The sequence below is a fragment of the Prinia subflava genome, chromosome 14 (genome assembly GCF_021018805.1).
Source record: "Prinia subflava isolate CZ2003 ecotype Zambia chromosome 14, Cam_Psub_1.2, whole genome shotgun sequence".
NCBI lineage: Eukaryota > Metazoa > Chordata > Aves > Passeriformes > Cisticolidae > Prinia > Prinia subflava.
Genome location: NC_086260.1, coordinates 13,857,990 through 13,880,997, shown reverse-complemented (window position 1 = coordinate 13,880,997; position 23,008 = coordinate 13,857,990). Strand labels below are relative to the sequence as shown.

General features: G+C 42.7%; 1 protein-coding gene across 1 annotated transcript in view; it reads left to right on the top strand.

The window, feature by feature from the left end:
* The window catches only part of SYN2 (synapsin II), a 154,514-nt gene that overhangs the window by 116,354 nt on the left and 15,152 nt on the right, over positions 1-23,008 (top strand). The window contains exons 8-10 of the mRNA XM_063411946.1: positions 3,986-4,060; positions 8,156-8,258; positions 16,421-16,570. Of these exons, the coding sequence (XP_063268016.1) occupies positions 3,986-4,060; positions 8,156-8,258; positions 16,421-16,570 (328 nt within the window). The remainder of the gene's footprint in view (positions 1-3,985; positions 4,061-8,155; positions 8,259-16,420; positions 16,571-23,008) is intronic.

Sequence of the window (23,008 nt, the reverse complement as noted above, 5' to 3'; positions counted from 1 at the left end):
AGGGCCTTCCCCTCCTCTCCCTGCAGGCTGGAGAATCCCCAGCAGATGATGGAGCTCTTATCCCCCAGCATCTCCAGGAGAGTCAGTTCCTCTGCTGCTTGTTTGTCTCACCCTGCTGCTCCAGACCTGACTTTTCCTGGCTTTCCCCCCTCTCTGAGGACACCCACCCCTTCTTCTTCTGACAGCCCCACGTCCCTCCCCGCGGTGTCCCCTCTCTCCAGCAGTCTGGGCCGTGCCTTGCTCCAGGCCTGCTGTTTTCCCTGACTGCCTCAACCTTCCCGTCCCTCAGTCCTTACCCCTCATGGCAGAGCTGTCCCCAATCCCCAGGATGTCCCTCAGCCCTTGGATTCTCCTCAGAGCCATTCCCCAGCCTTGCTCTGCCCCTGCTCCCAGTCCCAGCCTTCTTCTCCCCCGCAGACTTTTCATGCCACGCTTTTCTCTCTTCTTCTCTCTTTGCTCTCTGTCGGTGCTCTGACAGGCAGGTTCCTTGTGTTGTGCTGCCCATCTTTCCCCTTCTCCAATAAACAGAGCTGTTTTTTCCCACTTTTACAGCTCCCAAGGGCAGAGTTTTAGGGACTAGCCCCAGCTCTTGATGTCTCCAGCACGTGGCTGGGTACCAGATGCAATATTGAGCTCATCCCCTGTGATAGAAATTGGGCTACAACATTTTGTAGAAGACAGCCCCGCTTTTTTTTTCCCCTTTGACTTGAAATTTAAATGCTGTTCAGCGTCAGGAATAATTTTGGAAGAGTCAGCCACAGTAAATTTATCATTCTGAAACATAAATGTTTCTTCTTTGCAGAAGAAGCAGTTGGCCTAAGGACAGCAAAAATAAGTTTAAATGACAGCCTGTTCCTCCTACCTTTCATTTATTTTTAAGTTTCTACTCAGAAACTCCGGGTTCATCCAAATGCTAAAAGCCTAGCAATTTTTTTTCTCTTGAGTCTTTCATACACTTAAATCACACACCAAAATGAAATACTGATTCGTTATTACAAAGCAGCGTGGAAAGGAGAAGATTTACCAAATGTCTGAAGAATTCTTCATGAGCACATACATATACATGATGTCAGTAGAATATTGTTCTACAGCTGGTTCTCATTTTGCTCTGTGACACAGGAACAGAGCACTTAGAGAGCCACCACAAAAAATACCAGCTGAACATTTGTTTTTGTAGTTTAAAGAGAGTTATTAAGAGCCTGGGTTTTATAATTCTGTGGGAAATTGTGGTTTAAGTGGATCCATGAGTCACCAAACACTGGTGCTTATCGTCTGTCAGCAGAGATTATGGCCAAAAAAGCAGGCCAGGATCCCTGTAAATACCACAGCCCCTCCGGAGGCTGGTGACACACACTCAACTGCCCTGGGCAACCTGAGCATTCTGATGGCTTCAAGGAAATCCAGTTTAAAAGGGTCACACACAACGTAGAAAAACAGAAATACAAAAGCCCTGGATCTGAATCTCCCCTCCACCAGCAGGACTGCGAGTCCAGGGCTTACAGCTCTTTGATCCAAATGTCAATAAACCAAAAGTGAAGCACATCAAGCACAGGAGTAGTGCTGGAGGATCAAACCACAGAAGCAGGCTGCCTACCCAGGAATAGTAGGCAGACATTTCTTCATATTTCTCTGATGACAAGTCCCTGTCCCAGCAGTTTGGATTGGATACTGTAAATGCTACTAAATAAAGCAGGAAGGTGTTGGAAAAGGGGAAGCTCAAGTTACTATGAATTGTTTAGCAATTCTAAAACAGTTCTTCCTTCTTGCAAAGACCAAATCCAGTGCAAACATGTTAAGCCTAAGTGTAAAGCACTTAAAGGTGTAGGAGTTGTTCTGTTTGCTGTTCAGTGTTTGGTTAAAGAGGAGGAAATAATGATGTGAAAGACTCTTGACAATTATCAGAAGTGAAGAACAGTGGGAAACCTACATATTTCATATATATAATTACAGAAATCCTCCCCAGGGCTTAGGCTGTCTGGCTGGGTAGTTCTGGATCAGTTCACCATGATCCCTCCTTCTGGAGTTCATCTGTGTCAAGCCCACAGTCTCCTGAGATTCCACCAGTGAATTCTGTGTCCACAGCATTCCCCAGCCCTGCTCTGATCCCTGCAGCATCCTCACAGCCAGCCAGGCACCCCCTGGGAGACTCCTGCAGGAGCTTTTCCCAGTGTGGAGGGAAAACAGGGCTTAAATCGAACCAGCTTTGCCCTCTCTAGTCAGTGGTGCTGGGCTTCCATCACTGCAGCTGAGCTTCTTGAACCAAACACTTCCTAAAGGCCTTCAGGATAACTTCCCCCCTGGTTTGGTCACATCCTCCTTCCTAAAAGACACCTAAAAGAGTTCATCCTGATGAATTCCTGTGAGAAGCCTGCAAGAGGGTTGAACTGTGATTTGTGGGATTTTCTCTCTGATGCAGAACGTCTGTGTAGGGTAGTAATGAATCTAAAATTATTCATTTTTAAGCAGGCACATGTATATAAACACCACCTTTAAAAATAGAGTTGAAATCACAACATAACCTCTTTGTGGGCAAGGTTTCCTTAAACACAACATTCAACAAGCATCTTCTCTTTTCTCTTTTCTCTTTTCTTTCTCTTCTCTTTTCTCTTTTCTCTTTTCTCTCTTTCTCTTTTCTCTTTTCTCTTTTCTCTTTTCTCTTTCTCTCTTTTCTCTTTTCTCTTTTCTCTTTCTCTTCCTTCCTTCTCTTCTCTTTCTTCTCTTCTCTTTTCTTCTCTTCTCTTTCTCCTTCTCTTCTCTTCTCTCTCTTCTCTTCTCTTCTCTTCTCTTCTCTTCTCTTCTCTTCTCTCTCTTCTCTTTCTTCTCTTCTCTTCTCTTCTCTTCTCTTCTCTTCTCTTCTCTTCTCTTCTCTTCTCTTCTCTTCTCTTATCTCTTCTCTTCTCTTTCTCTTCTCTTCTCTTCTCTTCTCTTCTCTTCTCTTCTCTTCTCTTCTCTTCTCTTCTCTTCTCTTCTCTTCTCTTCTCTTCTCTTCTCTTCTCTTCTCTTTCTTCTCTTCTCTTCTCTTCTCTTCTCTTCTCTTCTCTTCTCTCTCTTCTCTTCTCTTCTCTTCTCTTCTCTCTTTCCTCCCACAGCAACAAAGGATATGGCATCACAGAAAAACTTTATGCTTTAAGCCAAGCAATCTTTATGAGTGACCCAGAGAAAAGTCAACATTCCCCCACAATTGCTACTGACCCTCATAATTAACTTAATGGAAAAATGGAGAGAAAGCTCTGGCTGCTGCCTGATACACTTTTAATACATTGCAGATGTTCCCTTGATTTTACTAACTGGAAACACTTCATAACTTGTATCCATAACCTATTCCCAGTACAGCATTTAACTTTCACAAAGCAGTCATCTTCTCAGCCTTGGTAGCAGTCCTAAGGTCCTAAGGAGGAAAAAAAACTTCACATGGATTTTTTATTTTCTTTCTTAGAGGGTAAACAGAAGAAGGTGAACTGACACAGAGTGTTTAAGTTATATCAGTAAATAGCAAAGAGGGAACACTGGGGGAGAAACCAAAATCCAGCTCCAAAACACATCTGAGATAATTTCAGAGGTGTTAGAAACATTGATATGTTGCTTTTCAAGTGTTGGGACACAGTTAGGTGGGTTTGACAGGAGAAGCTGAAGCTCCTTGACATTGACCTTTGCAGTACCAGCGTGTTACAGATAATTCAGTGCCTTTGTAGCTGGCACCAGCTCATTTCTAACACTGCCCCTTCACCAAAGCAGGCTGGGTTCTGTAAGATAAATCTTAAATAAATAAATGGGGAACAGAAACCTCACAGCCATTCTTTGTAGCTCCAGTACAAATTATTCCAGAGAATGCTCCTAGAACCCCTGATGGCTCAGATGTCCTGTCACAAGCTGCCAGCAAGGAACAAGGTGTCAGTCCTGCTGCTGCACTCATGGGAAGGCAGAGTCATTTGATAACGAGGATGTGAAACCTCTGGCTGTCTTTGTAATGTTTTCCCCCTTGCAGGAGAACTTCCATATCCGGGAACTGGAAGACAAACACGGGCTCTGCCATGCTGGAACAAATTGCTATGTCAGATAAGTAAGTGGAGTCTCGTGTAAAAGGTAATTAAACAATTAATAGGTTTTATTTTAAGTGGATTTTTAAGGAATCCCATTGTTGGTACCCAGTTCACAGTAAGTGCATGCACTGTGCTCATTTGGGGAAAAAGGAATCTCTCAGTTAGGTGGAAGAGCAGAGCAGGAGTTGCGTGTGGAGTTACCCACTCACACCCACCAGCCTTGGGTGCTACATGAGCTCTTGGGTTCCTACATCCACGTCTGCTCCTGGAAAAGGACCGGAATTTCCTTCAGAAAGTTGAATTTCACAGACTGAATCTGTCGGTCATTTCTCCTGGTTCATTTGCCCTCTCTTACCCACCAGTGCCACACCACACACCCTCTTGTAAACTTTCCTCCTTCTACATCACCAAGCAATGCAGCCTTCACTTTGCCTGTTTAAACCCCGTTTCTCTTTTCTACTTTCAATCCCAAATTCCTTACTTTTCATGTTATAAAGTTCCCCTGAACTGCACTGTGAGGCTTTTCCCCTGTTGCTGGGATACACTGAAGCTTTATTTCCCCTGTGCCATCATTGCAGCCCTGTACTTTGGTTTACTGTGCTTTTCCTTTTCTTTCCCATTCTTGTCGTGGATAATTCGTGCAGTCCTGTTGAAAACATTCATGCAGCACCACTTTGAAGCTCAGAACTCTTTTCTCAATCCTCCTCATTTTCTCCACAACACATAAACCTCTTTTCCCTGCAAAACAAAATCTCAGAGGCTTTTGGATGGCTATGAATTTTCTGTTGTTCAGTTCTCCAAAGGCTGCCACCAGTGGAAGCTGAAATAAAGTCTGTGCAGAGAAAGTGTAATTTAAAAGGTGTTTTAAAGCTCAACAAGTAGTCCTGGTTTGGGGGGGGTTTTTTAAGCCTGGAACCTGCAAGTTGGTGCCTCTTAGGAGCTGAGGGAGACACAGGAACTGAGGCACTGCCTGCCCTGGAAAGGTGAAAACAAGAAAGACGGGAATTCCAGCTCCTGCTGTCCAGCCCCTGTCTAGACTGTGTCCTCACTGATCTCCCCTCTGGGGATGGACTGGAGCCACATTATTTTCTCTTTCTCATCCCCTCCCACCTCCCTCCAGAAAGTGAGGTTATGTCTTTGCTGGGAGGGAGGCAGGAGCAGCTCGGGGTGTGTAATTACAGCCCGTGGGCTGTGTGCAAACACACAAACTCCAGCAGTGCCCGAGGACAGCGGTGCCACAGCAGTGGGAAACTCTCCCTGCCCCTGCTGGAAATGCTCCCTGAGCTCTGCTCCTCTGCTGTTCTCAGTGAAAGTTAATTGCAGCAGAACAGGGATTTTGCTGTTATCACACCGGCCAAAAACACAAAACATCCTTTATGGTGATGAGGCCAAAAGCGTGGAAAAGGTGGATGTGTTCCTGCTTTGTGGGATTGCCCAGGGAGCGCTCACAGCAAAGCACACGAGGGGAAAAGAGACTTTTCTGGGGAGCTGCAGCAGTGCCACAAGGCAGCAAAAGCCACCAGGTCTGCTGCATTTTGGTTTTAATACTCTCCATGAATGGGGAGGAAGTGCCTTGAAAGCACTGCCTGATGGGCACTGTTGGCTGAACACAAATCTCAGAGTAGAAATTCAGGGAAGAAAGAAGCGTGGGGCAGGAAGGGACAGCGAGAGGCAGAGGAGCAGCACATTTCAGGGGCAGGTTTTCTAATTTATCCCATGTTCCAGAGCTGCTGCTGCCCAGAGAGCTGTGCCAGCAGTGCCCACCTCACCTGGCACACCTGATATTGGCCCCTGGCAGAAATCCTGGATCCTTGATCCTCGACCTTGGTCCTGGATCCTTGATCCTTGACCCCTGATCCTTTATCTTTGACCCTTGACCCTTGATCCTTGACCTTTATCCTTTATCCTTTATCCTTTATCCTTTATCCTTTATCCTTTATCCTTTATCCTTTATCCTTTATCTTTTATCCTTTATCCTTTATCCTTTATCTTTTATCCTTTATCCTTTATCCTTTATCCTTTATCCTTTATCTTTGACCTTGATCCTTGATCCTTGATCTTTTATCCTTGACCTTGATCCTTGATCCTGGATCCTTGATCCTTGATCCTTGATCCTCGACCTTGATCCTGGATCCTTGATCCTTGATCCTGGATCCTTAATCCTTGATCCTTGATCCTTGACCTTGATCCTTGACCTTGATCCTCGACCTTGATCCTGGATCCTTGATCCTTGATCCTGGATCCTTAATCCTTGATCCTTGATCCTTGACCTTGATCCTTGACCTTGATCCTCGACCTTGATCCTGGATCCTTGATCCTTGATCCTGGATCCTTAATCCTTGATCCTTGATCCTTGACCTTGATCCTCGACCTTGATCCTGGATCCTTGACCCTTGATCCTTGACCCTTGATCCTTGACCCTTGATCCTTGATCCCTGATCCCTGATCCTTTTTGCTGCTGCTCACAGTGGCTCTGGGAAAAGAGGAACCTTTTGTCAAACCTACTATTTGACCTTTTGTCAAACCTACTGTGCAAGCCTTGGTTTTCAGACACTCCAGGCTGCTCCATCCAAAAGCTCTTTCCAAATGGAGTTTTCCAGCTCTGTGTTTGTTGGCAGAGGATGGGATCTTAAATACACTTTCATAAATCTGATTGATGTTGCAGCGTTTTAGAGACAATTTCCTCGTTTTTGTTTCCGTTTCAAGTCCAGATATTTACTGTTCAAGGCGACTTTTGTTGTCCTCATGACTTTCCAAGATACACAATATTTTACAGCAAAAAATGAAAAAAGTTATTTATAAGCAAGTGCATGCAAAAAGTCCAGTCAGTCAGTGCATCTACAGATGTTGAAATTGTCAGGCATCCAAAAAACCCTCTTATATTGGACAAAAACCATGTTTCTCACAGGAAAAAAAAATTATTTTCATTGCTAAGGTATTACCATCAGGATCTTTTCAAATCAATTTCTTTGTATTCTGCTTAAAAGAAAAACTTTTCCACTGGAACCGATTTGATATAAGAAAACATAAAGAATGTGACTTAATAAGTTTACTTGGAAAGGATGCTGTTACTGAAGATATTTATACGTGAATCAGACTCTCAGCCCAGCAAGGAATTTCCTTTGATCCCACAATGAAATCAAATGCTTTGTTTATTACAGCAGTGGGGATTTTTCAGTGGAAAATGCTATGAGGTGGCAAATCCATCGTCAGGGCTCCAGGGCTGGAGCAGGAGAGGGGCAGGAAGAGGAAATAATTCTGCTTTAGACTCAAGTGTGAGCCAAGAGAAGAGGAAGATTCATAAGAAATGAGTGTTGTAAGAATGGAGTTTTTGAGCAAATCCTGCCCTTCAGTGGGTGACATCACCCTGCATCATTCCAGGATCATTTCCTCCCTGCCCAGCCCTGCTGGGAGTCACTGAACATTCCCAAGGCCTTTGGTGTCCTGGGATTCAGTCCTTGCCTTTGGGCTCCCAGAGCTCTGCTTGTGCTACAGGGATCACAGCAATTGTCTCATAAATAAATCCCTCCTCACCCCCTTGTTAGTCAGATAATTGCTTTAGTCACAGAGAAAAAAAGGAAAATAAATCATATTGCTGCTTGTAGAATGGGCAAAGGGTCCATCCTCAGTCTCTTACCATGACATTACAAAATAAACTGAAGAATTTTTTATGCTCAACCCTGTGTGAAATAGCCTTTTTAGGAGTTGTAGAATTCCTTGGAATTATCTAAATTCCACTTGAGTGGAATTCCACTTTTGCTGTAGTTGTTTATAACCCTGCATGAAGAGCATAATCCTTGTCTGCATGCTCCACTACCCACATAATGTCACGTTTTTGGTCCTTCTGCATCACCTGAAGGGTTTTCCTGCCTGGATTTCTCCTTCTGCTCAGTGCTGTAGGAATAAAACCAGCCTGGCTCCTTTAGAAAACAGTCGGGCCACGATTCAGGATGGAGCCTCTCACTCATTTTCCTGATACAGGAACCAAACCCATCCAATGTAGCGAAAATTCTGAATTTCGGGTGAATGTAATATTAAAGACATTATTAGCTGAGCCTCTAGAAAATCAAGAGCCTGATGAGATACTCACAGAGCAAATTATCTTTGTGAAACAGGTACAAGCTTTGGGTTGACACCTGTTCTGAAATATTTGGTGGTTTGGACATCTGTGCTGTTAAAGCTGTACATGGGAAGGATGGAAAAGATTATATTTTTGAGGTAAGAAATCCTGCTTTTTTTTCAGTATCTGCCTTTACATATTACAAAGAGCCAAGGAAAGAACCTTTCTGGTAGTTGGGCATTGGCTTATTTGTGTTTCAGGCAAGGCTGTGTGTTTTTGAGCCCTGTTTAAATCATTATACAAAGCCACAGGTCCAAATTAGTGGCAAAACTTGCTGGAAAACGTAACCCTGTGGATGGGAATGTCTTTTGGTGTTGGAGGAAATGTACACAAACTGCAAAACGAAGCCAAATGTGGATGGCACACTTTGGCAAGCCCGATGATTTCTTTCCTGAGCAGGCTCACCAGCTTTTCCTGGAAGGTTTATAGATAGCACCCTCCCAAGGGAACCCCAACAAAATTATACCTTGCTGTGGAAAGGGAGATTGAGGATGAAGTGGAAACAACTTCACTTTTTTTCTAGCCTCAATATTGCCCTGAAGATCTGAGTGCTCACGAATCAGAAGTTTCTGCTGTAGGTAATTTTAAAAAGTTGAAGTTTTTCATTTCCTTTGAGTTTTTTAATGGAGAAATATCACTTTGTGTAGCCATAAAACAAGGTATCATCACTTTCCTATCACACAATTTCCTCAGCATCTTCCACGTTCCTAGAATTTTATTCAGGAGCTGGGCAAGCATCTCCAGAATCTCCCCTCTCCAAAAGAAGTTAAAGCCAAAGGGGAAAGATTTTAAAAATAAAATAACCACTGCAAGTTCTGTAATGGACCAAGACTGCCTCACTTCCTGCTTCTCAACAAATCCCCTGATTTTCCATGCCACAGACAGCCCTAATTTCTAAACCCCAGAATTCTAAGAACTGCAGGATCCATCAGGAGCTGGCTTTACAGAGCATTTTAATCAGGGTGCAGAATAGATGCTGCAATTAAACCCAGAAGCGTGGATGGAAGCGTGATAATTCCTGCTGTTGTCTGGAATCAGCTGAATTGTCTGGGAGATGGGAGTGCTCGTCAGCAAGGATATTTAAAATCTGTAAAAGACATTGAAAAGTGGGGCTGTTTGCAAAGTTCACATCCACCAGAACATCTGGAAAATTAAGATATCAACAGTTATTACACTGCAATTTGAACAGAATTCTGGGCTACAATGAGGAGTGGAAAACTGTCTGCACCAAGAGAGGGAGAATTTTCTCCTTTTGTGTCCTTTCAGCACAGGAAAAGAAATGTTATTAAATCTGGCACGTGCGAGCTGCACTCGAGGGAGTGAGCAGGATGGCTGATGGCTTGGGAGGCTGACATGGAACAGAGACTGGGCAGAGCTAGAGAATAAAGCAGGGATTTATTGAAAGGCCTTTAGGGCACACCTTGGGCAGGTCAAGAGCCTGGCCAGGGCTGCACTCAAAGTGGACCCAAAATGGGCACAAAATGGTCACAAAATGGTCACAAAATGGACCAAAAATAGCCACAAAATGGGCACAAAATGGACCAAAATGGACCCAAAATGGGCACAAAATGGCTGGCTGGTCATGGGGTCTCACACTTTGATCAGTTTTGGTCCATTTGCACATTGGGGTTTAATTGTCCCATTCCAGCTCCAGGCTGGGAGGTCCCATCCTTCTTGTTCCTCCCTCCAGCCCCCCCTGTTTGTGCTTTGGGGCTGAAAGTTGTCCTTGGTGTGCAGCAGGAGAAGGATTTGTTTTGTGTCCCTGCTGTGTGCAGAGAGCCTGAGTGTGAGCTCAGAGCTGCCCTGGGCAGTGCAGGGGCTGGAATACAGGGAAGAGAAAATTCAGGGATCACGGCCAGTCCAGGGATGGCGAGGGGAAAACGAGAGTTTGGTACCCTGAGACCCTGACCCTGCACAGAGGGCCTGGCAGGGAACACACGGATCCCCTCCAGGGTGAAATAAGGACTCCATAGGGTTCTATAGGGGTCCATAGGGGTCCATCGGATTCTATAGGGGTCCATAGGGGTCCATAGGGGTCCACAGGGGTCCATAGGATTCTATAGGGGTCCTATGAGGGTGCATAGGGGTCTATAGGGATCTATAGGGGTTTTACAGGGGTGCTACAGGGGTCTATAGGAGTCCATAGGGGTCCATAGGAGTCCATAGGGGTCCTATAGGGGTCCATAGGGTTCTATAGGGTTCTATAGGGATCTATAGGGGTTCTACAAGGGTCCATAGGGGTCTGTGGGGTTCTATAGGGATCATAGGGGTCAATAGGGGTCCATAAGGGTCTATAGGGGTTCTACAGGGGTCCATATGGCTCTATAGGGGTACACAGGGTCCATAGGGCTTTATAGGGTCTTATAGGGGCCCATAGGGTCCATAGGATTCTATGGGGGTCCATAGGGGTCCATGGGATTCTATAGGGGTGCTATAGAAGTCCATAGGGGTCTTTAGGGATCTATAGGGGTTTTACAGGGGCGCTACAGGGGTCTATAGGAGTCCATAGGGCTCTATAGGAGTCCATAGGGGTCCTATAGGGGTCCTATAGGGGTCCATAGGGTTCTATAGAGGTCTACAGGGATCTATAGGGGTTCTATAATGGTCCATAGGGGTCTATGGGGTTCTATAGGGATCATAGGGGTCAATAGGGGTCCATAAGGGTCTATGGGGCTTCTACAGGGGTCCATATGGCTCTATAGGGGTACACAGGGGTCCATAGGGCTTTATAGGGTCTTATAGGGGTCTGTAGGGATCCATAAGGGCCTATAGGAGTCTGTGGGGGTCCATGGGGCTCTATAGAGGTCTATAAGGATCCATAGGACTCTATAGGGGTCCATAGGTGCCTATAGGGTTCTATAGGGGTCTGTAGGGTCCTATAGGGCTCTGTGGGGGTCCATACAGCTCTTTAGGGGTCCATGGGATCCCTAGGGCTATATAGGGTCTTACAGGGTTCTATAGGGATCTACAGGGTTCTGTAGGGGTCCATAGGAGTCTATAGGAGTCCACAGACCACAGTTTGTGTGTTTGTTCTTCCTGGTGTTCACCTGGAACATTCAGCCAGGGTGACCTCCAAGAGCAGGACACAGGTGTGTGCCACCCACCCCAGAGGGAATGGGAATCAGGGGACAAGTCTGCCCAAGCGTTCTGCAGGGATCCAGGCCAGTTCTACTGAAGAGGACAAAATACTGAAATGATTGCATTATTATTATTATTATTATTATTATTATTATCGTCATTATTATTATTATTATTCCAGCACAAACCCGTCTGTTTTCCTGCAGAGGTTTGGGCTCTTTGCAGGATGTGAGAGGTGACTTTGCCTTTTAACAGGACAGGTTTTCTAGCTGTGCTTCCCTGGATAAAGCTGCCCCTCCAGAGGAGCACAGAGGCTCTTCCTGCCTGTCCCTGCCCTGCTCCAAGGAGCTGCCTCCAAACCCTCCCAGGGAGGAAGGAACTCATTAAAGCCTGGCTCAGCTCAGCAGAGGGGCTGTCAGGTTGATCAGGACGAGGGCCAAGCTGTGATTCTGTGTAACAGCCTCATCTCTTCATTTCAAGCCTGTTCTTTCCCCCTCGGTGGGAATTCTCAGCTGCCAAGCATCAGACAAGCTGCAGAAACAGGATTTTATTAACACATCACTGCAGCGTGCAGCTACTTAGCTGCCTCCCCTTTCTTCCTAATAAGACATCAAATTAATGTCCATTAAACTTTTAATTTCTTAAATATAATGACTTCTTCCCTTTTTAAATTAACACTTCTGAGGTTTCAATACTAGAAGGAGCAGAGCATTGTTTATATTTCTGATCCCACTGATTATTATCTTTCCTGTTTCATTCTTGGAAAACCAAAGCTCTGGGAAACTAAATAAAAGCTCAGAGTGTGGTGATGAGAGCAGTAAAAGAGAACAAATGCAAGAGAATCCTTTCGAGTGGCCTCCTAGAAGTCTCCCAAATTTCATTTTAGATTAAGTGGGCTGCTGCAGGTGCCTTATTCCCAATTGCTTCATTTCGCCCTGAGCTAAATTAAAATTAGCTCCCAAGTGGTGTTTTTGACTTAGAAAGGTGCAGAGTGGATTTCAAGAAGAAAACTTCCAGCAGCTGAAAACTGAAGAAACTTCACTGAAATGAGGAAAGTGTTTGTGCAAATTGTGTGGAAAGTTCTGCTCTTGGCCTCGAATTCTTCTGAAGCTCAGCTGCCTCTCCAGGATTCCCATCCAGGACCAAATATCCCTGCTCAGGTCAGGGAGGGAGCAGAATCCAGCTGGAAGAGCTGATCAGCTCGGAAGTCTCTCATCATTCCTGCTCTGGAACACTGCTGTGTTCACAGATAAAGGGAATGGTTCTGCCCAGCTCTCACCCTCCCAAGCATGGACCTTCAAAATCACCCGGATTTAATTCCCCCTTCCTCTGTACTTACCACTTATCCTGTTTTCTCCTGGAATTCCTGGGGCTGTTCCCTCAGGAGATCTCTCTCTCCTGTCAGACTCCCTGGGCACTGCTGACCGACGGCCCTCTGGCTGCTCCATCACCTTCCTCCTGTATTTCAGCCTCCTGACAAAAAGGGAAAAAAGGAAACTTCCCTTTTCCACACTTTATCCACAGGGTTCTTTGCCTTTGCCCTTCCTTTCACCTCCCCAGCTGGGCCTTTCCCAGCCCTTCCCAAATCTCTGCCCTTGGGGGTGAGCTGAGGGTGCAGCAGAGCTGGGTGTGATCAGTGGCAGGGGAATTTCTCCCTCAATCACCACGATCCCCTTGCAATTACTGATATCTTGTAATTGCTCTGGCTCCTGTATAAATCCCATCCCATTTCCCCTCCTAATTACAGATTTTGTCTTCCTTCTCTTGCCAGTCTCAGCCTCGCATCCCAAATTTTTAGCCATTCACCTCTCCCATGAATATATACAGTCAGTCCCTGGGTGATAAGAGAAATTCATCCCAAAGAGCTGGCTTCTGAAATGAAAATACACTGATATATAAATGCAAGTTCACAGAGATGTGAATTAAGTGACTGTAATTCATGGTGACCCATGTTTTTACTGGCATCTGCCAAAGGAACATTTTTGATTTTATAAATTACAGATGTCCTTTTTTTTCCCTGTGAAATCCTCTTAGTGGGAAACTCCAATATTTTAAATAGCTGAACTATATGCTGAACTAAAAACTGGCTGGGTTGAAATGGGATTTTAAATCTAGCACAGGCTGTAAATAGACTATTTATAAACAGGGAGTTTTGTGTGTGTTTCAACTTTGTCAAATCTTCTGAAGGGGGGGAAATGCCAGCCTGACATTCCTGTAGTCACTCACAGGATTTAAAAGCTGTTGGTGTTGCCCAAAATATTCTTCAGATACATTTATATGAAATAAAAACATAAAATGGTTGTCATTCACTGTGGTACTAGGAATGAAAATAGACTTTATTCTCTGAAAGGAAAAGAAAATAGACCAAAAGCCACCATGGAAAGCGTCCACCTGGGTCTGAGCTGCTTCTCCAGGGAGTGGCAGAGGGGCTCTCCTGCCACATCTTTGGCCAACAATATTTGTGCTCCTGTGGCATCAAATCCTGCCCCAGTGATAAGAGATTGATAAGGGCAAATGGCTCTGCTTTCAATGCCAAATCTGTTTGAATCTGCCTCAGTTTGTGGCAATGCCTGAAAATTCTTCATTCAGGGAGTGTAGCAGCTTCTCTGCTGGAGTGGACACGAAGATTTGACACCTCAAGGCTCCTGATTTTCCCTTTTCCCACAAAAGAACACCACAACAGTACCTCCCAAAGGAAGCTGATGTGTGAACTTGCAGTTGTAGAAGTATTTAAAAGCAGAAATTCAGTCCAAACCCAATCTTCCAGATCTTAATCCTGTCTAATCCTTTGGCAGGGCCTTACTGGAGGCAATTTATTTCACAGTCATTCCAAGTAATTGTTTTAATGGAAGTGAATGATAAACAAAGGGAGGACTTCCTTGCGTGCTTGTGAAACTTTTAACTGCTGTTGGGTAAGAGGGGGGTTCATCTACACCCTGGAGTGCATATTTTTAAAAATAGCTCTCATTAAAACAGATTTTTGGAGCCCCAACTCCACTGCTGCTCTGCAAATCAGATGGTTTGCAGTGGAGAAGCAAATATCCAATGCCCTTCACACCAAACCAGTCCTGGCACTCTGGGTCCCTCCAGGCACAACAAAAATTCCTCTCGCAAGAAACATCTCAGGATACAAGGGAGTGGATTTTAAAGAGTTCGTGCAAGTTTTAAAACAGCAGAAAGTGAGCAGAAATTAATATTAAAGAGCCACACAACCTGCAAGGCTGCGTTTTACCCCTTCAGAAATATCAGCTCTAATTGGTTGATCAACTCTTCTCTCAATTAATGGAAAACATTGGGATGTCCCACTAAAAACTGAGATGGTTAAAAGATCTGGTAGACTTTAAAGAACCTTCCAGTGTGCTTATTAAACATCTCTTTACTACTGCTGATGTGCCCTAGAGTGGAAAACTCATTTCTGAGGAAACATTTGTTCTGGAGTTCAATTCTTATTGCCTGTTTTACTCTGGGGTTGTTTTAAAGCCTTTTGGCTGTGAGGAAGCTCAGAGGAGACCTCCTAGATCTGAAAATCCCAGCACAGGCATTGCCAACGTTTCAGTTGCCAACACACAGTGCCAGGGAATCTTGTAAGTGAACAGCCAGAAGAATCATGGAAATTATTTGGGACTTCAAACTAATCCCATTATTGGAACAAAGTAGCCTTTACTACCATAGTTTTAAAAGTATTTATATTTATTTTTATTTTTATTTTTATTTTTATTTTTATTTTTATTTTTATTTTTATTTTTATTTTTATTTTTATTTTTATTTTTATTTTTTATTTTTATTTTTATATTGATTTTGATTTTGATTTTGATTTTGATTTTGATTTTTAATTTTTATTTTTATTTTTATTTTTATTTTTATTTAATTTTTTTATATTTATTTCTTTTCCTTTTTTATTTTTATTTTGATTTTTATTTTTAATTTTTATTTTATGATTATAGACTTAATAATTAACTAAGTAATAATCATTATATCATAATCATAATATTTCTATTATTTATAATGCAGCTCCTTCCCAACCACTGCAAGGTGCAATGTTCTTTTAAATCCAAATATCTCTTTAAACTCCCAGCTTCTGTGTCTAATTCCTAGAAACCCTTGAGTATCTAAAAGAAGGAAGGCAAAACTGTTCTTTGTCAATAAAGGAGGTGTTGTGTGGAGGCTGGGAATGAGAAGAGTTTTGCTGCCACCAAATCCCTTCCTCACGACGTGGGTGTGTTCTTGCTCTTCAGACTGATCCCTCTGCACCCCTCAATAACAAAATTCTTCCACCCAGACCCGTGAGAAACCCCAGAGTGCAGCACTGCATGATGCACGTGCAAAAAGGATTGCAGTTTCTCCAAAGTGAATTAAATCCTATTATTTTTCCAAGCAGCAATGCCCAGTGCCCTTGTGAATAATAGTCAGGGTTGTGTTATGCTTTTATTTCCCCTGAAACAAACACAGGTGAGGCAGAAGTGGATAAATGGGAGAAAAACAAATATTCTGAAGAAATAACAAATATTCTGGAGAAATAGCAAACGCTTGGGGGCTCCCTGAAGTGGCAGAATTCAGTATTAGTTGTATTCATCAGAATGGCTGCAATAAATAACCTCTGAGCACTGTTAACCTGCCGTGTTTAGAATGGAAATGTTCCCATTTTTATCTGCCTCCCTGCTGTAGAAATTCTGACTTATTCTTTGCAGCCACACTGCTTTTAAAGAATGGTAATCAATAACAACAAGGTGTCATTTAAAGTTTTTCATGAATCAATAAGGATCCAGCTTTCCCTGGCAGAGCTCCACAGGTTGCTGGGAAGGTGAATTTTGGCTCTGCATTTCCCCCTTGTAACTGAGCCACAGACGCAGGGAGGGGAGGAACCTTCAGAGAACAATTCCTTCAGATCCCTGGACAGCCTAAAAAATCTCCTTTTCCTTACCAGCCCTGTGCCTCCTCCTCCTGCTCCCAAGGAGTGTGCCCAGGTGTGGAGTGAACTTTTATTTTTTGGAAGGTTCTTTCTCTTTGCATTCTGTGGGAGCCTGGGAGGGGAAAGTATTGCAAAGTCGCTGTTTATTTGTTTATTTTCTGATGGAGCACGGGTAATTCCTGTCATCCCTGTGCACTTCTGCCTAAAGCAATCCTGTAAAGGCACAGCCTGCCCTCCTGCAGGAATTTCCTGACGTCCTGTTGCATTTTGCAGGTGATGGACTGTGCCATGCCCCTGATCGGGGAGCACCAGGCCGAAGACAGGCAGCACATCACCGAGTTAGTCGTAAGCAAAATGAACCAAATGTTGTCCAAAACTCCTATTCCATCTCCTCAGAGACCCACTGCCACTCAGCAGCCTCAGGTAGGATAAAATGAAATTCAAATTCAGTTCACGTGCCGCGTCTTGGTCTGTCATTTTAAGGTCAAGGTTCTCCTCCAAGAATTCGGACACCTGTGGAACCTCAGGATTTGAGAATTTAGTGACACATTTTGTCAGTTTGTTACATTTCAATGAGATTGTCTCCAGATAGAATCGAGAAGTGCGAGTGTTGCTGTGTTTCTGCCTGTGGGTTCAGGGAATTATCAGGCTTTGTACCATTTCTTTTCAGTCCCATACAGAAAATACCATGGAAATGCTAAGAAGCACTGTCATCAAAAACCCTTGTCCTGAGGATGTTAAATATAACACTGACCAGTTCTTGTTCTTGTGAGAAATTAATTACGTTATAATCTTTTTTAATGTGCTGCAATTCATGAAAATACTTTAGAAATCTAGGAAACTCCTGAAATGTGCTCAGCATCGTAGAAGACACGGGTCAGAAGTTGCAAATAGATGTATTTCACTTATTTTATCTTGCATGGCCTGACAATTAAAGTGTGAGGATGAAGAATTCTGCCCCTGGCCTTGCTACCAGGTGGCTTCCAGGAATCCCCTTTGTGTTTCCATTCCCATGCTTTAAAAAATGTGGGCTTTATTGTACTGATCCTTTTGATAATTTGGGGAGTGTGGCGTTTTTGTAAAAGGCTCTGGGGGCAGAAAAGTTGGGATTTGCTGGATGGGATTTGATGGGTAAGGAGCTGGGTGGGTGTTTAAATAGAAGCTAGTTACAAGTGGTGTCCTGGGGGTCTGCACTAAAAAGGGGTTTATAAAGCTCTTTTTTCACCAGGTCTGAGTGGCAGGGGAATGGTTTTAAACTGAAAGATATTCAGATTAAACATCAATTCTTTACAATGGGGGAGGTAAGGGACTGGAACAGTTTGTGCAGAGAAGCTGTGGGTAAAATAGAATTAAAACCTGCCCATGACCTGTGGAGGGTTCTGGTGCTGCCCTGGACCTCTGCACTCCACGGGCATCAGCTGAACACCAGAATCAGCCAAACTGTAAGCCAGGAATTACCAAGCCTAAATTGCTAAATACCAAGCCTAAATCCAGGATCTATTTTTGCTCCCAGCAGGCTCCACACCAGGTAAACAATTTGAGAACAATTTTGTGGCCTACCTCAGACAGAGCAGTTCTTGAGGCAGAGTGACTAATTTGTTCTTCAAATACCTCATCGTGCTTTAAGATATAAAAATACCCCATCCCACATGAAAAAAAATGAGTGGTGTGGCTTCTATTTATGTTGCAGCCACTTGAAACTAAGCACAAAATTGTTTCAGCCACAGAACCACATACAATGGAGAAGTTTCCATCCAACATGACTCAAGTCCATTGTAAAGGGCACTGAGAGAGAAAGAAGGAGGGGAAAAAATAAATCACCTTTTGCCAAAATAGTTCCTTTCAGGAGCAACAGATTATCCAGGTATTAAAATGAAGCAAAGAGCCAAATTTAGAGTTGTCCAGTCAATACAAGTCAACAGAAATCAAAATTTAAAGCAGTAACAGACATCGCTGCCACATGAATAGATTCACACTTGATATTTCACATTTTGGGGGAAAAAATGAAAGGTCTTGGGTGGGCTGTCCTGGATTTCAGAGCAGCCAGGGGAGGAGGAGGAGGAGGATTTACTGATACTGCTGTCATCCAGAGGAACTGGCTGTTTGTTGGGTGGAAAGAAAGTTTCCAGGCATTCCCAAGGAAAAGCTGCCCACCTGGCTCCAGAACAAAAACAGGGGCCAAGGAGCATTTTTAGAAGGTTCCTAAATTCCTCAGTCACTGCTGTGGCTCAGCATGTCCATGGAAAGGGGTTTAAAGCAGAGGTTTGGATGAAAGCAGAGAATATTCTGGGATGGTGGAAGACTTCTGGTAGGTTCCTGCTTAGTTTGGGTTATTCCTGAAGGATTCAGCCCTTACTGATGGCAACAGGGTGTTATTCCACATTAATCATTTTTCCTTACCTTATCCTTACATTATGGATTGAACACCTGAGATACTCCTTCAGAATATTTGCAATATCTGTTAGTTTTCCTCTCAGCTAATCAGAATCTTAGAATTGGCCTTGTTGCACCAGTTTGGGGCAGGCAAATGGGCCCTGATTTTCTGCAGAAGATTCCATTTGCAATACCCATTCCTCTTCCCAGCTTCAGGGGAAAATCATGGAACACATTTGTAGAATTGAAGGCAGATAACTCCTCATGTGTAGTTAATTTTTAGCTGGGTTTTGCTGAGAATAAAATCAGGCTGTTAAAGCTGCCCCTTTCACTTTTGAACAGCCACAGAACCACATACAATTTTCCTAATGAGAGAAATTATTTCCTATTCTTGAGAAACACCCAGTTCATCTGCAGGGCAGGGGGACACTGCCCATTTCTAGGTGACACAAAGTGCAAAACCAGTAATTAATTTATCCCAAATCAGCTCTGTGAATGTGTGGAAACCAAAGTACTGGAGATATCAAAGAGTAATTCCTGAGTTTTGCTACTTCTGCTTTGAAATGAGCAGCCCACGGTCAATAATTCACCTCCAGATGTGCCACGCTCTGAATTCCTTATTTTAGTATTTATAATATATTAATAATATTTATTAATATATTATTCTATTATTTATTAATTATTATTAAATTATTTATTAACAACATTTCTTATTTATAAGAAATAATAATAATAATAATAATAATAATAATAATAATAATAATAATAATAATAGAATATTATAAATTATCTGGGGGGTTTTCAAAGTGTTCCTATTTTAGTCCAGACGTTAGCACTGGGCTGGATTGGATATAAAAATATGATTAAATTTATAATGATCAGCCCCACTCCAATTAAGCAGCCATCAGAAAACAAAGCAATGATTGGGCAAATCAGCTTTTGTTTAGCACTGTCAGCCAGGTCCTGGTGGGGCTGTTGGCCCTGCAGGGCTCTGCAGGCTGGCAAAGCTCTCCGTGTCCAGTGCCAGAGGGAGCAAATTCCATCGGGAAACCTCACAGGGGCAGCTCCAGGCATTGTTAAACCCATTAAATCCGGGATAGCTGGATGGGGGGATTTTTAAATATCTGTTTTCTAAACAGGTATTTAAAGAATATTATTATTTATATAATATTATTTATTATATATATTATATAATAATATCTATAATATCTATATTATATAATAGTATTTATATAATACTATTTATTATAATATTATTTTTATATAGTATTATCTGTTTATTTACCTGCAAAGTCTTGCCCAGCCCCTGTAGCAGGTTCTGCTGGTGCACAGAGGGCAGAGAAGCTGGGCAGGAGGAGACCTGGACTCAGAGAAATTATGGTAAAAAAAATCCTTCAAAAATGAAGTTGTTTCTATTATCAAAGTCATGACTATTTGTTTTACCCCAAACCATGCTGAAAATAGAACTTTGTCTAGGAATATGATTTTAAAAGCTTTCCATAAACAAACCTGCTCTACTTGCAGGCAATAAAATCGTGGGTTTTCCATGTTTTCTAACCTCTTTGACTACTTTTGACAGATCTTTAGAAAAACCTCTTTCAATTTTTCCTAAAAATCAAGAAAATAAGTTAAGCTGCCCAGTGAATCTGCCCTGGATTAGCAGAGCTCTGCAGGAGCTGGGTCAGGCTTGTTCCTGGACCATTTTATTTGTGTGTAAAACAACAAAAATGATCAAATATCTGCTCAGAGCTGCCCGAGGTGAATTGTGCTGGAGGAGATTCTGCAGAGAAAATGACATTGTCTGTAGGAACCACCATAAAATGCAAATGTTCATGGGTGTGTGAGCAGCTGAGGAGGAGGGAAATCCTGTTAGGAAAATGTTCATTCAGTCCCGTTGCATTGTCCACGGAAGAATGAGAGATTTATTTCCTTGATGGAAGGACAGGAGGAAGGAATTTGTGCTCCAGAGGCACGACATCCACGACATGGTGACATCACAAAGAGCAGAGCATGCCCAGCGACATCCTGCTCCTGTTTGGTGTCAAAGAAAGGAGGGGCACAGTGCTGACAAACCAACCCTAAAATCGGTGTGTTCTCCATTCCCTGCCCCTTTGCATGATGGAATTTATCCAGTTTTATTGTTCCACGTCCAGAGAGAAAACTGAACCACACGTGGAGAGTGTAAATAGCAAAAAGGGCGAATTCCAGAGAGAAAATCAATCCATCAGCAAACTCCCTGTTCCTGGATTTCCATAGGAGCAGTCACAGTTCTGCTCCTCTCATCCCTTGGATTTAGTGGGACTTTTTAAAAGTAAACTACTTAGGATGAGCAGCAATTTGCTTCCAGTCATGGAAGTTTTCATGCTGACCAGAAAATGCAGTTCTTTGGTTTGATCTTAGCTGAAGAGAACACATTTCATTGGGAAGGATCCCCTCATGGAGCTGTTGGAAACGGAGAATTCAGCATTACACTGTCCATAAAAGCCCTTTTAAATCACACTCCTTGGTAAGATAAATGCCATTTCTTATTAAAATACTTACAGGGTTCTCGTGGATGCCTTCCTAAATATATTTGTCAAGAATTTAAACCATTGGCAGCAAAACTCACAGAGAGCAATAAAAAATACTGCTGGGGCACAGAAATCACACAACCTGAAATGCAACACATCCCAGAGGTTATTTAAGTCAAAAGCCATTCTGAAAATTGTCATTTTTGCTGGAGGTGGTGGCCCTGTACTGCAGTATTTTGGTTATTTGCATCCCAGCGACATCTTGTGGCTTGTCTGGAATAAACGACTTGGGGATTTATCAATTATTTGTTATTACAAGGCATTACCTCCTACTCCGTAAGCTGTATCACATTAAAAATCTGTTTTTCTATATATTTTACAAATCAGAAATGCTCCATTACGTTTTTCATCACGTTATTGCAATGCATTTCTTTCTTTTTTTATTATTATTATTTTAATATAGAATATATTTTAATAGGCTACCTTAATGTGCACATATGTAACTGTACATATACATATACATATACATATATATATATATACACACACACACACAATATTTATCTATGTGTGCTTATTTTAATCAAAAACTCCTGGTTTTTACATTAGTGAAAATATAGGAACAGCTGTTACTCTTTTAGATCCCAATACAAACATAGGGAATTAAGAAAAGCAGAGAAAATAAACAAGTAGGAGCCTAAGCTCACCACATCCTTGTAAAAGGCAACATTTGGGGCACAGCTCATCCAGTAAAATTCATTTATCACAAGTATAAAATGATGGTTTGGGGTTTTTTTCTACACTGAGGTTGTTTTGTCCACCTTTGAACACGAGGCCACAACAGGGGCAGGACTCAGCTGGAACTGCTGGCTGAGGGACCTTCATGTATTTAAAACTTTTCATTTCATCAGAATAATAAATAATCCAACAAAGTTGGGTTTATTTTAAACATTTGAACTCCACACGCAGGTGTTGCAATATATCAGAACCACAAGGTTCATGCCAGCAAATGAACCCTAAAATCTTTAATATCAGTAAGGACACAACACATAAACGACTGAGCAGGACTTTGACTGACAAAGTGATGGTGGAAGGGAAAATAATCGGTTTAAAATCCTTCCTGAGCTCCTGCACCAGCAGGTGGAGTGAGAGCCAAGGCAGGCACAGGAGCTGCTCAGAGCTGGTTTTATTTTCCCCTGAGCAGAGGTCCCAGGTGAATATTTGGGGATAAATCTGTACAAACCCTCTGGGGTTGTAGCTGTGAATGTGTCCAGTAAAGGAGGGTGATTTAATCAAAATACTCATTATGGTTATCCTGCTCAGCTTGTTTCAATGGGCCAAGAAATAACCAGGGGTTCCCTTCTGAGGAGACCTGATGGGCTTTGGATTATAGAATAAGACACTAAATGTCATATATTAAAGGTTATTTGGTCAAAATTTCTACTGACACCAACAGAAATTTGTCCAAATGCAATAAGGTTTTCTGGGTGTACCCTGATTCTTCTTTTTTGTTACATTTCTGGGTACTCTATATTGACTGCCTATCACCAGCAGTGTACCTGGAAAAAGAAATGATTTCTGCAGAAAAGCCAACAAAAGACAAAAAGATAAAAATTTGCTCACAAAGTGAAAAGAGAATCCCAAAGGAAAAAGCCCCTGACAGGGTCAGGCTTCAGGCCCAGGAGGATTTGGATGATGCAGTTTTCTGTAGGATGCAATTCTTCAGCCTTTTTACTTCAGAAAGCCACAGAGTGCTAGTAAAACTGAAAAACAAACCCATTATTATACTTAATAGATACTTTCCCTCATTTCTCTTAAACATAATGACATTAACATTCTCTTTTTGTCTTCAGTCACACAACAAAATGATGCTTTTCCTAACTGTTTGCTGCCTCCTGCCAGATGATCTCCTGATCATCTCAGTGGTATTGGGAATTCTGACAAATTCTGACACTCCGTGGTCCCTCCCCAAAGAAGA